This window comes from Varanus komodoensis, unplaced genomic scaffold, assembly GCF_004798865.1.
Source record: "Varanus komodoensis strain SLA01 unplaced genomic scaffold, ASM479886v1 scaffold75, whole genome shotgun sequence".
Taxonomy (NCBI): Eukaryota; Metazoa; Chordata; class Lepidosauria; order Squamata; family Varanidae; genus Varanus; species Varanus komodoensis.
Window position 1 is genome coordinate 110,554 of NW_025336416.1, and position 13,507 is coordinate 124,060.

The 13,507-nt window shown below is 42.3% G+C and overlaps 1 protein-coding gene across 12 annotated transcripts in view; it reads left to right on the plus strand.

The window, feature by feature from the left end:
• The window catches only part of PTK2 (protein tyrosine kinase 2), a 235,638-nt gene that overhangs the window by 77,692 nt on the left and 144,439 nt on the right, over positions 1-13,507 (plus strand). For 2 of the 12 annotated variants that reach the window (XM_044452832.1, XM_044452818.1), the window contains exon 1: positions 4,950-6,031. The exons of 4 other annotated variants lie outside the window; for them this stretch is intronic. In XM_044452832.1, the coding sequence (XP_044308767.1) occupies positions 5,929-6,031 (103 nt within the window). In that variant the 5' untranslated portion in view covers positions 4,950-5,928. Of the gene's footprint in view, positions 1-4,949; positions 6,032-13,507 lie in introns of those variants that run through there. 6 more of the 12 variants (XM_044452819.1, XM_044452822.1, XM_044452824.1 and 3 more) reach the window with 4 other exon arrangements.

Consider the following 13,507-nt stretch of genomic DNA (forward strand, 5'->3'; position numbering starts at 1 on the left):
TTTTGGAAATTCCCATTTTCCAAGGGTTAACATACACAGATTAGTATGGGGCCCACGGGCAAGTGCCCATCAGGCCCATGCATTAAGATGGCCCTGCCCCCCCCCCCCCCAATCCAGTATGCAGGTCAACAACTTGAGCAGAAGTAGAAAGATTCGTTCAGCCATCTATGAATGGCTTTGGATCCCCCCTCCCCCCCATGGGAGCATCACTGAGAAGGACTTATAGTGGCTTTTCTTGTCAGTGTTACATTTGCTTAGTAATGAAATCACCCCATCAGCACTGCTCATACAAGTGATGCCTTCTGAGTGCCTTCTGCAGAAAAAGGCTTTTATCTGCGCTTATGGCAGGCAGCAGAAGCAGGCAAAATCTGTTGTTTATCAGTAAAAATTCTGCTTTGGAGTTGCAACACAGCGGGGTCTTTGCGGGGCGAAATAGACTGGTATGGTTCTAGGGGTGGGTTGGTAGGGTGGAGGGAAGGCGGGGAAAAGGCTTCAGGAAACAATGCTGCTTGAGACGTTGGGCTGTGGGGTGTGAGCTCAATGAGAGTTCCTTGTCCAAAGTAACAAAGGCAGGAGGGAGAGTGAAGGAAAGCAGCTTTGCTGACAGGCCTGAGGAGTCAGCTAGCAGAATTGACAAGGGGGTTTACAGAGCAAAAGTGAATGCTGCCTCAGTGAGGGAAAGGGGGAAGGGTGAGATTGGTTGAATGAAGCCAGTAGCACAAGCAGGTGAAGATAGCACCCTACTAATAAAATCCACAAAAGGCATGGAAAAGTTTATAGGTTTAATTAAAAATAAAGGTCGGTATTGGTTCTTGCAGTGCAGAGAAGGATGGGCAAAGGGAAACACATCCTAAGCAAGTAGTGAGCCATTAGTGAAAAGCTGCTGTAAAAGCAGGGGACAAGGGTTCTGCTGCAAATGACTCTGGGATATGTTCTGGAGCAGGCTGGAGGACTGTAGGGAAAGGGGTGGCAGAAGAAACCACAGCAAGCCCAGTTCAGTGAACAGCCAATTCACCATGAGCATGATATGTGAACCTGCCCTGTGTGGGAGAGACTTGATGATCAGCAGTTGAGGTGATTTCCTGGCAAACAGATGGGGAAGAAATGGAGGTAGTGACAGATTTTATTTTCCTGGGCTCCAAGATCGCCACAGATGGGGACTGCAGCCAAGAAATTAAACAACGCTTGCTCCTGGGGAGGAAAACTATGGCAAATCTAGACAGCATACTAAAAAGCAGATACATCACCCTGCCAACAAAAGTGCTACGGTTTTCCCAGTTGCGATGTATGGCTGTGAAAGCTGGACCATAAGGAAGGCTGAGCACCGAAGAATTGAGACCTTTGAATTGTGGTGCTGGAGGAGACTCCTGCGAGTCCCTTGGACTGCAAGGCGATCAAACCAGTCAGTCCTAGAGGAGATCAACCCTGACTGCTCCTTAGAAGGCCAGATAGTGAAGATGAAACTCAAGTACTTGGCCACCAAATGAGAAGGAGGGACTCCCTGGAGAAGAGCCTAATGCTGGGAACAATTGACGGCAAAAGAAGAAGGGGATGACAGAGAATGAGGTGACTAGATGGAGTCACTGAAACAGTTGGTGTGAGCTTAGGTGGACTCCGGGGGATGGTGGAGGACAGGAAGGCCTGAAGGAATGTTGTCCATGGGGTTGTGATGGGTCAGACACGACTTTGCGACTAACAACATCAGTTGAGGTGATTGGGGGCCAGCAGGGGCTCTCTGACTTGGCAACGAACAATACTGCTCCATCAACTAACCACAGGCATTTCATTTTCTACCTGATGATATGAAGTTGTTTTAGTTTGCCTACCAGACTCTGACTTCAGTCTGTCATTCATAGGTATTTTATTTTTATTTGCTGCTTTGTTTTTGTGGGGCAAGACAGAAGTAGAGTGGAGCTTTACTAGAAAGTAAAAGAAAATACAAGATTGATCAAGTGTATTCCTGTATTCCCATACTAAGGGTGCAATCCAATACTCACTCAATGAACTCAGGAGCATTTTTCTGAGTAGACATGTGTGTAATTACTATGTTTGCCCCAAATTGCTGTGGACAAGGGTCATATGAAAGACTGTATATGGAAATATTTTAAAGGCACTGTATGAATGATTTTTAAAAAGGAAAGTATGTAAAATGGATGCAGTGAAACAGGGAGATGCAGAGTCTGCTTGCAAGAATGAAACTTTAAATAATCCTTGGTGCATTTGTAATTTAAAGTAGTTTTGTGATCAGATTTGCATGTTTGTGTTCAGGAAATATATGAAAAAGTTTCAGTAGGAAACTTAATATAAATCAACCCTTTTTGCCATTTTAAATCATTGTGTTAATGATTTAAATCAATCCATCATGGCATGCCGTTAATTTCCAATACCAAGAGTCCTCACCTTCTTATCCAGAAAAGTTTAGTGCTATGCTACAAGGTGTGTGTACCAATGGAACTGGAGCATGACTTGAGAGGTCCTAACTGGAAACAGCAGACGTAGTATGTATGCATATTCAGACAAAGAAGAGGCAGCTTCATTTGGGTAGCTCCTTAATAGCTCCTGAAATCAGGAGTGTGTTTGACTGGTGAGCAACTTGACGTCCTTTAGAACTTTTTTTGGAGCAGGGAATATCCCTGTTACTTCAGAGATCAGGTGCTCGACAGTGTTCTCTGTTATGCTTCAATATGCAAGTTAGTGTCTCCTGATGTGCTTTTGTACATGTACTGTGGAGTTCGGCTTGTTCTTCTTGAATCCTCACAACTGGCTCAAGTGTTGCCTGGTTCTTCATCCATTAAGCCTTGCGCCTATTTCCCCCCTCTTTTTCTCTGTCATGTGTACATAAATTATATCCTTTCCTTGCTCCCCTGGCATTACTCTTGCTTTTCTTTATAGGCACTCTTGTTCAAGCTGTAGTAATCTTTTGTGAGCCAACAGGTTTTGTAAATGGAACAGAGGATATAATTCATTTTGCTGTTTCCTGTCATGGGGAGGACACCTATGCAGTGTACCAAAGCATCATAACTGGTTATCCTATTTATACCATTTGCTTTGCATTTGAGATTTTTACCAGGTATTGCCCTCAATACACTGAAATTGCGGACTTCAGGTCTAGAGAATTGTAGTACTAAAAAAATGAGACTATCAAAATGCTGGCAACTGAGACTATTTTCAAATTTTATGATATTGTGTTGTTACGGTAAATCTTGGCTGAAACTAAAGATTCTTAATGAACCGCAGTGGTTGAAGTTTTTTTTTTTAAAGCTGAGTTATTCTGGTTTTTCCCCTTGCCTCTGAAGCAAATGGCAGTCCAAAACACTGGGACGTCACAACTACTTTCAGCCTTAGTCAGCATACCCAGTGGTGAGAGATGATGGGAACTGCTGGCTAAGGCAAAGAGAAGGCCCAACCCTGCTCTGAGATATTCACATAGCTGGATCACCTGTTGGAGGTTAAGGCCATCACTGAGATCACATAGGAGATTTGTGGATAGTTGTTAAAGTCACCAATTCTCCTCCGCAGTAAAAGATACTTGCTCCACTTAACACCCCCCACTGCCTTGTTAGTGATATTCAGCATAGCATGTGCAAGGTAATGCTATACATTATCTTTGCAATCTTTAGAGTAGTCCCCAGTGGTGTTATCGCTACCCTGCAGATAGGGAATGAGGCATGGAACTAGTTGTATAGTGGCTAACTTTTTGAGCTTTTGGTTGGGTGTCCAAAAGCCACTGAGGCAAACCCTGTAGGTGGCCAAATGATGGTTAGGTATTGTATGCAATTTCTGCACAGTCTGGAGCATGAGCAACTACCAAGGAAGATTCTTCATAATCTAATACAAGATTGTCTCAAGACTTGGGCCTGAAATTGAACTATAATTGTTCCTGTTGTCTTTTTCCTACAATCTTCCCACTTCTGTTCTTAATGTATTACTTCACCTATAATGCAGTGGGCATGCCTATAAGCCTCTAAATTTGGGGAGCATCATATACAGGGTGAGATAAGAACAGAGGTGAGCTTCACTTTCCTGAAAATCAGGAAATTATTTTGGCTGTCAAGCTGTGGGGCTTCAGATGAGGATGTCATATCCTGGCAGACCCAACCCCCTCTCCTCTGTGCCCTCTTAACCCTTTCTTCATGGTTGGCCTTAGAGCTTTGGGAAGCCAACTGCTGTGGTTCTTTTTGCACCAGCTGTGGTGAAAGGAAGAGAGGGCAGTTCCCAGCTGTGAGGTTGGAGTTCTTTTCTGAGGACAGATCTGGTAATCCAAAGCATCCTTTCAATTGGTCTGCCAGGCAGCATTCAGCTTTAGAACCTTTGGCATATTTTGGTATGCTGGGGCATCGTTTGTGGTAGTTCTGTGCAGGTCTAGCCACATCCAGTGTGGTGGCAATATCAGTTAACTTGGATATGGCTAGTAATGCTATTGTTCATTTGTGATTGCAACAAAGATGGCAGCAGCCATAGGGTGTTAGCTGCCTGTGCATAGTGAAGGAGCTGCTGCCTGCTTCTGTCCTGAATGCTATTCATCATTCAGTTGGGGCTAAATGAGTAATGATAAATAGTAGAACAGAACGACCTGTTGTGGAATACAGCCAGTTTCACGTTCACTAGAAATATTTTCTTATGTTGTGAGCAAGGAACCAGAGCTTTATAATGCTTGGTACATTGTGGGGAAATGTATCTGGCAACTGAAACCCATAGCCATATAATCCAGCAGTCATTAGAATACATTTTCCACGTGTATAGCATGCAAGTGGAAGAATCAAAATGTATATAATCTGTGTTGTATACTACTAGTGTAAATATAAATAGCCTATTATTGGTTTTCTGAGTGCCTGTGTGTGTGCTGAAGGAGGCAAAATCTTTCGTAAGTTAACCTTTTGTGTTTGAAGTATAATATGCACAGATAAAACACATTTAGAGACCTTTGCTATACGCTAGCTACCAAATGTTTTAAACAATGGTTGTGTTTTGAGAGCAGCATTAATTGGGGTACCTTTTTGATTTGAACTCATTTGTATAATCTTTCCTCATGTATTCATTTGTTTTCCCCTAACTTAACTCCAAAAGTATGTAGCTGCATTATTTTTTTTCTTGCAACCCTTTCATTTAGATATATCTGGGAATATTTTGAAACATTAGCACATTACACTACTTAAAAATTGTAATGAACTGAATGATTTTTAAATGAAACTTGACTGCACAGTTAAGTCCTTCATTGTTTAGTGCAGGAACCCCCCCCCCATTGTTCTTATTTCATCAGAATAGTTATTGCCAATCAAATGTCAGGGTAGGTAGATATGATGCCAGAGGCACAGATTTAAAGCTGAAATGGTTGCAGGAACAGATCTACAGCTTTGACCTAGGTCAGGCTTGATTTGCAGCTTAGTCAGTTTTAGAATCTGCTGTCAGTTTTGTAAACAGGAGTCTGCTGGCTGAATTGAACAGAAGGGTGAGATTAGCATATTAATAAGGTTGTTGCTAATCGCTTTCCCTCCCTCCTCTTCTCCCTATCCCCCCTCCCTTCTCCTGCCTCTCCTGAATGAGTCTAGGAATACAGAGGCACAGTCACATTGCTGGCTGGCTGCATTCTGTTCGGTAGCTTGTCCAGGGAAAACGATGGTCTGTGCTTTAAATTGTTGAGGCATGAGAAGACTCCGAAACTGAAAGGCATTCTTCAAGCTGTCGGAATACATTACCAGAGGAACGCTAAGGAATGGGTGGTGTGTGTTTTTGTTTTGCTTCTACCTCTGCAGCCAAACCTGAATGAAAGAGACTAAATGTAAGGAAGGTTAGTAGTTGATTCCTCTTGCTTCTGACTACATTCAAGTGGCTGGCTTCCCAGCCCCCCTGCGGGAGCAAATACTACTGGAGAACTGAATTGGAACATTGTATGCTGGAGCCTGGCGTGATCTCTATGCGATTGTGTGTATGTTGTTCCTGGAATTGGCAGGGCAACAGGCCCCGAAACAAGCAGGTGTTATCTATATGGAGAAAAGCGGCTGTAGTCCATTCCCAATATGCTGGGCTAAAGGTATACCAAACTTAAATGTTTTCTAAATATTTTCTGACTCTGAATTAATTTCCCCTTGTCTTTTGATGAATGAAGTTGGCACTGTTGAGAGAGGAGTACTGGCTTGAAATTGAAAACAAAGCAACTGTATTCCAGTCATGTAAATCTGATGTGGAAGCAATCAGTTGTGAGGATTTTTTAACCTGTCGACTGGAAACACCCCCCCCCCAACCACAGTTAAATATGTGGGATCAAAAGAATAGGTGGCATGACTTGATTTTAGACATTACTTTTTAGTTTCATTTCTTAATTAAAAATAAATGAATCTGCCTAAGCTAGTGGGTGTATTTTCTGCATTTTTAAAAAAAAATATTTTTCAGATGCCATTAATTTCATTTCAGGGTAGTTTATTCTTTGACCTAAAAATGTTATTTCATTGGCCAAAAATGGGCGGAAGCATGATGAGTATAGGCAAGACAGAATCATTTTGAGGGAGGTAGTGCATGGTTACCTGTAAAAACTGTAGCAAATATGACAGGCATGTGCTTTGTCAGTGGCATACAGATAGAATCTGACTTGCAATTAAGGTTGTACAGTACATCAGATACAAGTGCAAAACTCTCCCCACTGGGTGTATTTTATTGTATTTCAAGGCATGAAGACAATTCCCTTTTAAAATAATGGATTATATGAGTGGAGGTCCATTACAAAATACCATACATTTTAAAGGACAGGAGGTAACAGAAGCAAGGAGAGTTGATTTTGTAAAGGAAAATAGTGGAAGGTGGGATTGGATGTCCCCTTTCTTTGGATGCTTGTCAGGTGAAGAGGTGATAGTCTCTTAAGTCACTAGCTCTGCACTTACTACTCTGCCCCCGCCAAAAAGTAGCAGAAATGTTGTGGCACCATTTGTTAAATGGCTGGAGGCTGCAGGTGATCATTATACCATGAAGGAAGCTTTTAAACTGTTGCCACATAATGACTGATTATCTTTGCCGTAATGTCACAGTAGAGCACATAAATTGCATCTATTCAGTTTTAATCCCTGCATTTCCGGTTCAAGCATCTTGGGTAGCAGCTCTGAGAGACAGAAAGCTTCCTGAGCGCTTGGCTTATCACTTGCCGTCAGGCTGGCTTAATTTTTGTATTGCAGTTCCTTCAAAGAATCGTGAACATGGTCTTTCCCCGTTATGAATGTTCACAACATCCTTGCAGAGTAGATTGAGCAATAACAACTGGCCCAAGGTCATTTGCCCTGTCAATTTTATGGAAAAGTGGGGATTTTGAAACCAGGTCTCACAGGTCAGTGTGCCATGGACCATTATAAAACACCTTTTCCTCAGAATTAGACAAAGATGGACTTGATGAGCCATTACTGAATAATTTAAGGTAGTTATGCTCATACAGTGTGTGCATCTATGCTTCCAGCAGGTTGCATGTCAAGGGTTATTGTGTATTTTTCTGGATATGTGTATTTCAGCCTTGATGAAGTATAAACTCAAAGGGAAGCACTCCACCACCCCTTCATCTTTTGGGTCCCAGAGCAGTGTTACCAATTATATATGATATGCTCATTAAATAAGAATATGAGAACTTTGAATTTTCAGGGCAAAATTCACTTTGTATTGAATTGGCTTATATAAAATTAATGCTAAATGTATTTTTGATGAGGTTCTTAAAAATAGCTTAACAGAAAGGATGCATGTAAATTAAGAAGTATGTGTGGTTCACAATTAAAGTGGAATTTCTTCCTTAGCTGCCTTTTCATTCCTCATCTGTTAATGAAATTAAAGGGTACAGGTGTTGTGCTTTATGGCTGGTTCATCTAGGTTTTCAAAGTATTGGTACTGGATACTTCAGAGATGATAGAAGTAGAACGGTTATGGAGGAGTGTTCTGCATGTTGCAGAAATCAGGCTCAGAAGCCTGAGATTAGAATTGATGGACTTAAATGGGAACTTGCTTTGTTTAGGTTAAGAAAAACACAGGCAAGCATTCCTGTTTCACCTTGTTAAAGTGAGATTATTTGAGTAATGCTATGTTATCTCACTATAACAAAGGAATGGATTCAAATTCCCCCATCTTAAGATTGCTATCCCCACACTTGGCTAAAAAAGAAATCCAGAGTATGCCTTGCTGATGACATATTGGTATGATTCCATGGTTGACATGGAGTGCATCAGCCACTCTAGATTGCTAGATAGCTATCGAACTCAGACATCAGTTCAACATGGAGAACACCTCACCTGGATTTGATATAAACGAGAGGTAGAGCTGAGTCTCCTCAGTACACTGCTGATACCTAAGCCCAGACCTTCTGATGATCTCTCCCAGTGGTTTAATGTAAATGTTGAACAGCATGGGGAATATATAGCACCATGTGGAACCCCATGCATAACTCGTCGGTCAGGTAGGAGCGGAACCACTGCAGAGCAGTGCCCCAGCAACCTTCCCTTTCAGTCTGTCTTGAAGGGCACCATGGTCGATGGTGTCTGAAGTCACTGAGAGGTCCAGGAGAATCAACAGACTTGCATCCCCCATCTCTCTCCTGGCAAAAGTTATTGGACAGGGCAACCAAGGCAATCTCCATCCCAAATCCTGACCTGAAACTCCATTTAAATGGATCTAGAAAATCTGCTTAAAGAATACTTGGAGTTGCCCAGCCGCCACTTGCTCCAACCTTGCCCAAAAAAGGGAGGTTCGCTACCAGGAGGTAGTTGATGATCAGCCCTGGGTCCAGGTTTGTCTTTTTTAGGGGTGGTCTTATCACAGCCTGTTTCAAAGAGAGTCTCTCAAGGAGGCATTGACAGCCAATATCCCCCAAGAACAGCAGCCTGAGAAACCCCAACATCACAACTGAGCCCCTTGTCAACTCAGGCAGGGAGACTGTTTGGTCTGCAAGCCGCCCTGAGACAATTGAATTGTATAGGATGGGATAAAAGTATTCTAAATAAAATAAATGGGTAGATTTATTTTATACCATCAGAGTCCCCAATTAGTCCAACTGATCCTGTACAAGATGTAAACACTCTAGAAATGGGCTCTGTAGAATAGAGAGAATTTCTGTAGACCACAGCAACCTCCTGCACACCTCTCCAGTCTAGCCTGATGCTGTATGAAGTACTCCACTGAGACTAACTGTTCTCTTTTCATCTGCCCAGATCACCTACCTCATCCAATATTAAATTGTGCATAAAGGAAGTTTTTTCCTCCTCTGATTCCTTTAGAATCTGGCATTCTAAAACTGCATCTGGAGACTTGAATGAAGGCTGATAAGGCAATCACCAAACTTGTCCTTGTGAGGAGGGCCAGAATGTGCAACAGTCATTTAATTACCTGAGGCACATTCCCCTTACCTGGCTAGCCCTTCTCCCAAAATCATATCTCCCTCTACTTCTCTCTACAGTAGTCTTGCACCCCCTTGAGTCCCCTAAAAAGGTAAAGGTAAAGGTTTCCCCTTGACGTTATGTCCAGCCATGCCTGACTCTCGGGGGCGGTGCTCATCTCCGTTTCCTTAGCCGAGGGAGCCAGCATTTGTCCGCAGACAGTCTCCGTGGTCATGTGGCCGGCATGACTGCATGACTAAACACCGAAGTGCATGGAATGCTGTTGCCTTCCCACCAAAGTGGTATCTTTTTATCTACTTGCATTTGCATGCTTTTGAACTGCAAGTTGACAGGAGCTGGGATGGAGCAACGGGAACTCACCCCATTGGGCAGATTTGAACTGGCGACCTTTTGATCAACCAGCCCAGCAGCACAGCAGTTTAAACTACTGTGCCACCTTCATCCCTTGAGTCCCCTAGTTTCATGTAAAAGCATCACTCCCTGACAAGTAGCCGAGTCCTATGAAGAAGGATCAGCCCCCTCCCACTCTAAACACACAGACGAACAAATGTTAGAGGGGTGGCGCTTGCCCTTGGATCTGTGCTGAAGCAGCTCCCCCACAAAGGGGCAGCACTGTCTGGCATCATCCCGTGTGTGTGGCCAGCAGATATGCTGTGTGGCACTCTGAGATTCAAACCCAGGTGCTAGGTGATGGCACTCAGACAAACCTTGGGAGAGTTTCCCTCCTCTTGAGGGAGGTGGGAGCATCTCTTGGGAAAGGAATTCAATCCATCCAGCAGCAACATCAACCTGCTCAAGAGTCTGGGGCAGTGAGGGGGAAGTGAGGCAGGTAAGGGGGCAGGAGGGTGGTACACCTAGGTGGCTCTGCTTCCCTTCAGAGTGTCCCAGTTAGCGAGTTTCAGAGCTAGGTTTGTTGCTGAGGGAATCGGACCTGGCGCTGATTACTTTTGGATTATTGCACTGAGCTGCAAATGTGGCTGCCTGACATCCATGATTAGGTGTCCCATCCCACTGTCTTCTAGGTTTAAGTATGTGTATTCAAATCTGACATACTAGGGATTTTGCTGTTCTGTCACCCACTTCACTGCCTAGACATCTGCCCTACTGAGATAAGTGGGTTGGTCTCTGTGATGGTGCTGAGTCCCTCAGGCTTGTTGTGCTGGTTCAGATGTTGAGGTAGAACGCGTTTGGTGGATCACTGGTGGTGCTTCGGTTCACTGAGGGGCTCTAGACTAGGGACTTGGGAAATCCAGATTTGAATCCTCACTCAGCTGTGAAGCTCAGTGAATGACTTTGGACTAATCACTCACTCTTAGCCCAACCCTCCTCATAGTGTTGTTACTGAAAGGATAAAATGGGATGGAGGAGGATACTAGGTAAGCTGCCCTAGGTCTTTTGTAAGGGGAAAAGGGATGGGATATAAATTATCATCACAGTACATTCATGCCTCAGCTTTCTTCCTCTTTCAAGAAACCCAAGGTGGCTTAAAATTCTCCTTTTGATTCTATCCTCACAGCAACAAGTTAGGCTGAGAGTCCATGACTGGCCGAAAGTCATCAAAATAAAATCAAATAGAATCAAATCAAATGATAGAATCAAAATAAAAATTCTGATCTAACATGATGATGATGCAGCATTTGCCTAAGATCAACATCTGTAACAGCGCATTGGAGGGTTTTTTTAAAAAAAAGGTTTCCAGAGAGAAATCCAGAAAATTCCAAGTCAGTTAGCTTAGTATCTGTTCTGGATAAAATGGTTGAAAGTTTTATTAAAGATAAAAATACTTAACATAGAAAAACAAGCCTCACTGACACAGAACCAGCATGGTTCTTGCAAAGATAAGTCCTTCACTTAAGTTTGGCTTCTTGTCAGCATGCCTCTTCATTTATGCTCTCACCTGCTTCAGGATCTGGAGAGGTTATGCTTCTGGACTGCTTTGCTGAGGTGGGTCTTGGTGGCATGCTCCCCTTTTTGGAAGGGCATTTCCAGAAAGTGGTATTGGGGGGGACTTGTGTTCAATACCTTGGCTGTTGCCTGTGGCAGAAAACTGGAACATATTTTGAACTTTTGCTTTATTGAGTAGATAATGTTTGGTGTTGAACTAGTGACTCTGTCTCCTAGGTTGATTATTCTGTATTGATCTTGGTCCAGATTTGTAACTTTTAAAAATCTTGTAAACTATGCTAAATGCTGCACAGGAAGAGTAGGATATAATTTTAGACAGTTAAACATGTTTTAATAAATAAATAGAAATGCTTGATTCTGAGCACTGATTTAGCATTTCAACTTGAATTTTGTGTAGAGAGCTGTGTATCTTAATCATGCTATGCATATGCAATTTATATGGGTTAACAATGTAAGCTGTGGCTAAATTGCACTTTGGTCTTGTGTGTGAACATTTATATGGGGTGGGATTGAGGGTGAAATGAACTACTGACTTCCTGATAAGTGAAACAGACAAATCCACCCTGACAGACTTATTAAGGCATACGCTTTCTTAGTCAAGGCTATTCTTCACCAAAATATTTGGGAAACGTTAGTCCTCTTACATCTTGCCAAGCACATATGAATGTGAAAAGGGGCAATTGCTGTTTCAAAACAATGTGATTTAAAGAAATCTAAGATGTGCTTATTTCTGAAATAGTCTGCTTTTAGTGTTCCTCTGAGAGAAGGTACAATGAAAGTCTCTTATTTGCAATTGAATAGTTACTAGTTTTTATCGGGTAAATATGCATGGACTGCTTGTCAGCTGAACCTTAGGGGTGAAAACCGGATCTGGCCAGCTCTGATAATAAGGTTGTTAAATAGCTGTAAACTGAAGCAAGGTAAGAAAATAATGAAATATTTGGATAATGGCATTCTGAACTATTGTAAAATTCAAGATAGTATTAGCCAGTTCCTTTCATTGTCATAGACCTATATAATTTTTGTCTCTTTTACTGAGGTCTAAGAAACATTGTCTATACTTTGTTATGTTATCTTCCTGTTGACCTTCCAGGTGTCACTGTTCTTCTCCTTCACCCGAATTGCCATACAGATTCAGAAACTTTGTTTACATAGGAGCAGTTCCTTTCACTTCCTTTGAAAATCTGCTACCTTCTCAGTGACCTAATTGTAATTAGTACTGTGGGGCTTAGTTAGTTGCTGCCTTGTCAGTATAATCTGCTAAGCAGCGCTTGCTTTTTTGTACAAAGTTACCATGACAATGCTGCCAAATTCAGCCTTTTCACAGTAGTGTAAGCCAGGCTCAAATTCACCAGAGCTTGTTGAAGTCCCTGCCAACTTTTCTGTTTGGAGTTGCTCTGGATCTGACAGAGTTAACCCTTTCCTAAGTTAACTATGTTCAAGGAAGAATGCATTGTATTACTTTCTGGTGCTCCTGGTAACATGCTTGTATCTGTGACAGATGCGGGTTCAAATTCCTCACTGAGAAGTTATAGCCTCCTAAGAGGTTCTTGGCTTCTTGAGACAGACAAGATAAAGAGAAATAAAATTATTTATTTTATTTGCACCACATCCTTGCTCACTGCCTAGTTTCAATCTGATTAGTTTCAAATATTTAAAGGACTAGAACAAATGAACAGTAGTAGTTGCAAGGTTCCAAAAGCATAGGGAGCCCTGTAGTGAATAGAAAATCCAGTCTACAACAGGACAATGTTTTGTTAGGGCCAGTATAGGACTGGTTTTGCATGGCACAATGAACAGTCATGTCATCCAAACCCAGGCCACTTTCAGCTGGGTGGCTTAATTTTTTTCATAAAAACCCACCCTGAGAACGCATGTCTTGTTTTAGGGGTCATTTTATCATGAAAAAGAAAAAAATTGCCATAGAAAATTGCACATAGGTTTGCTGTTTTTTCATTAATATTTCTGCTGGTCTCTTACAAGTACACCCTTACGACTGTCTGATATGTGTAGTCCTGTCTGATTAATATCTGTATGTGTTTCAACTGTCAAATGGAGTTGAGGAATGGAATAGAATAGAATAATCAAAGTTGGAAGGGGGGCTATAAGGTTATCAGTTCCAACCCCCTGCTGTGCTTTCACATGTGGTTACCCATCCGACTATAGGCCTGCATATTAACTTAGTGAAGGTGACTGCACATGCTGTTGTTAAGAACACTCTTTCCTTTGGAAGAGAAAAATATTCC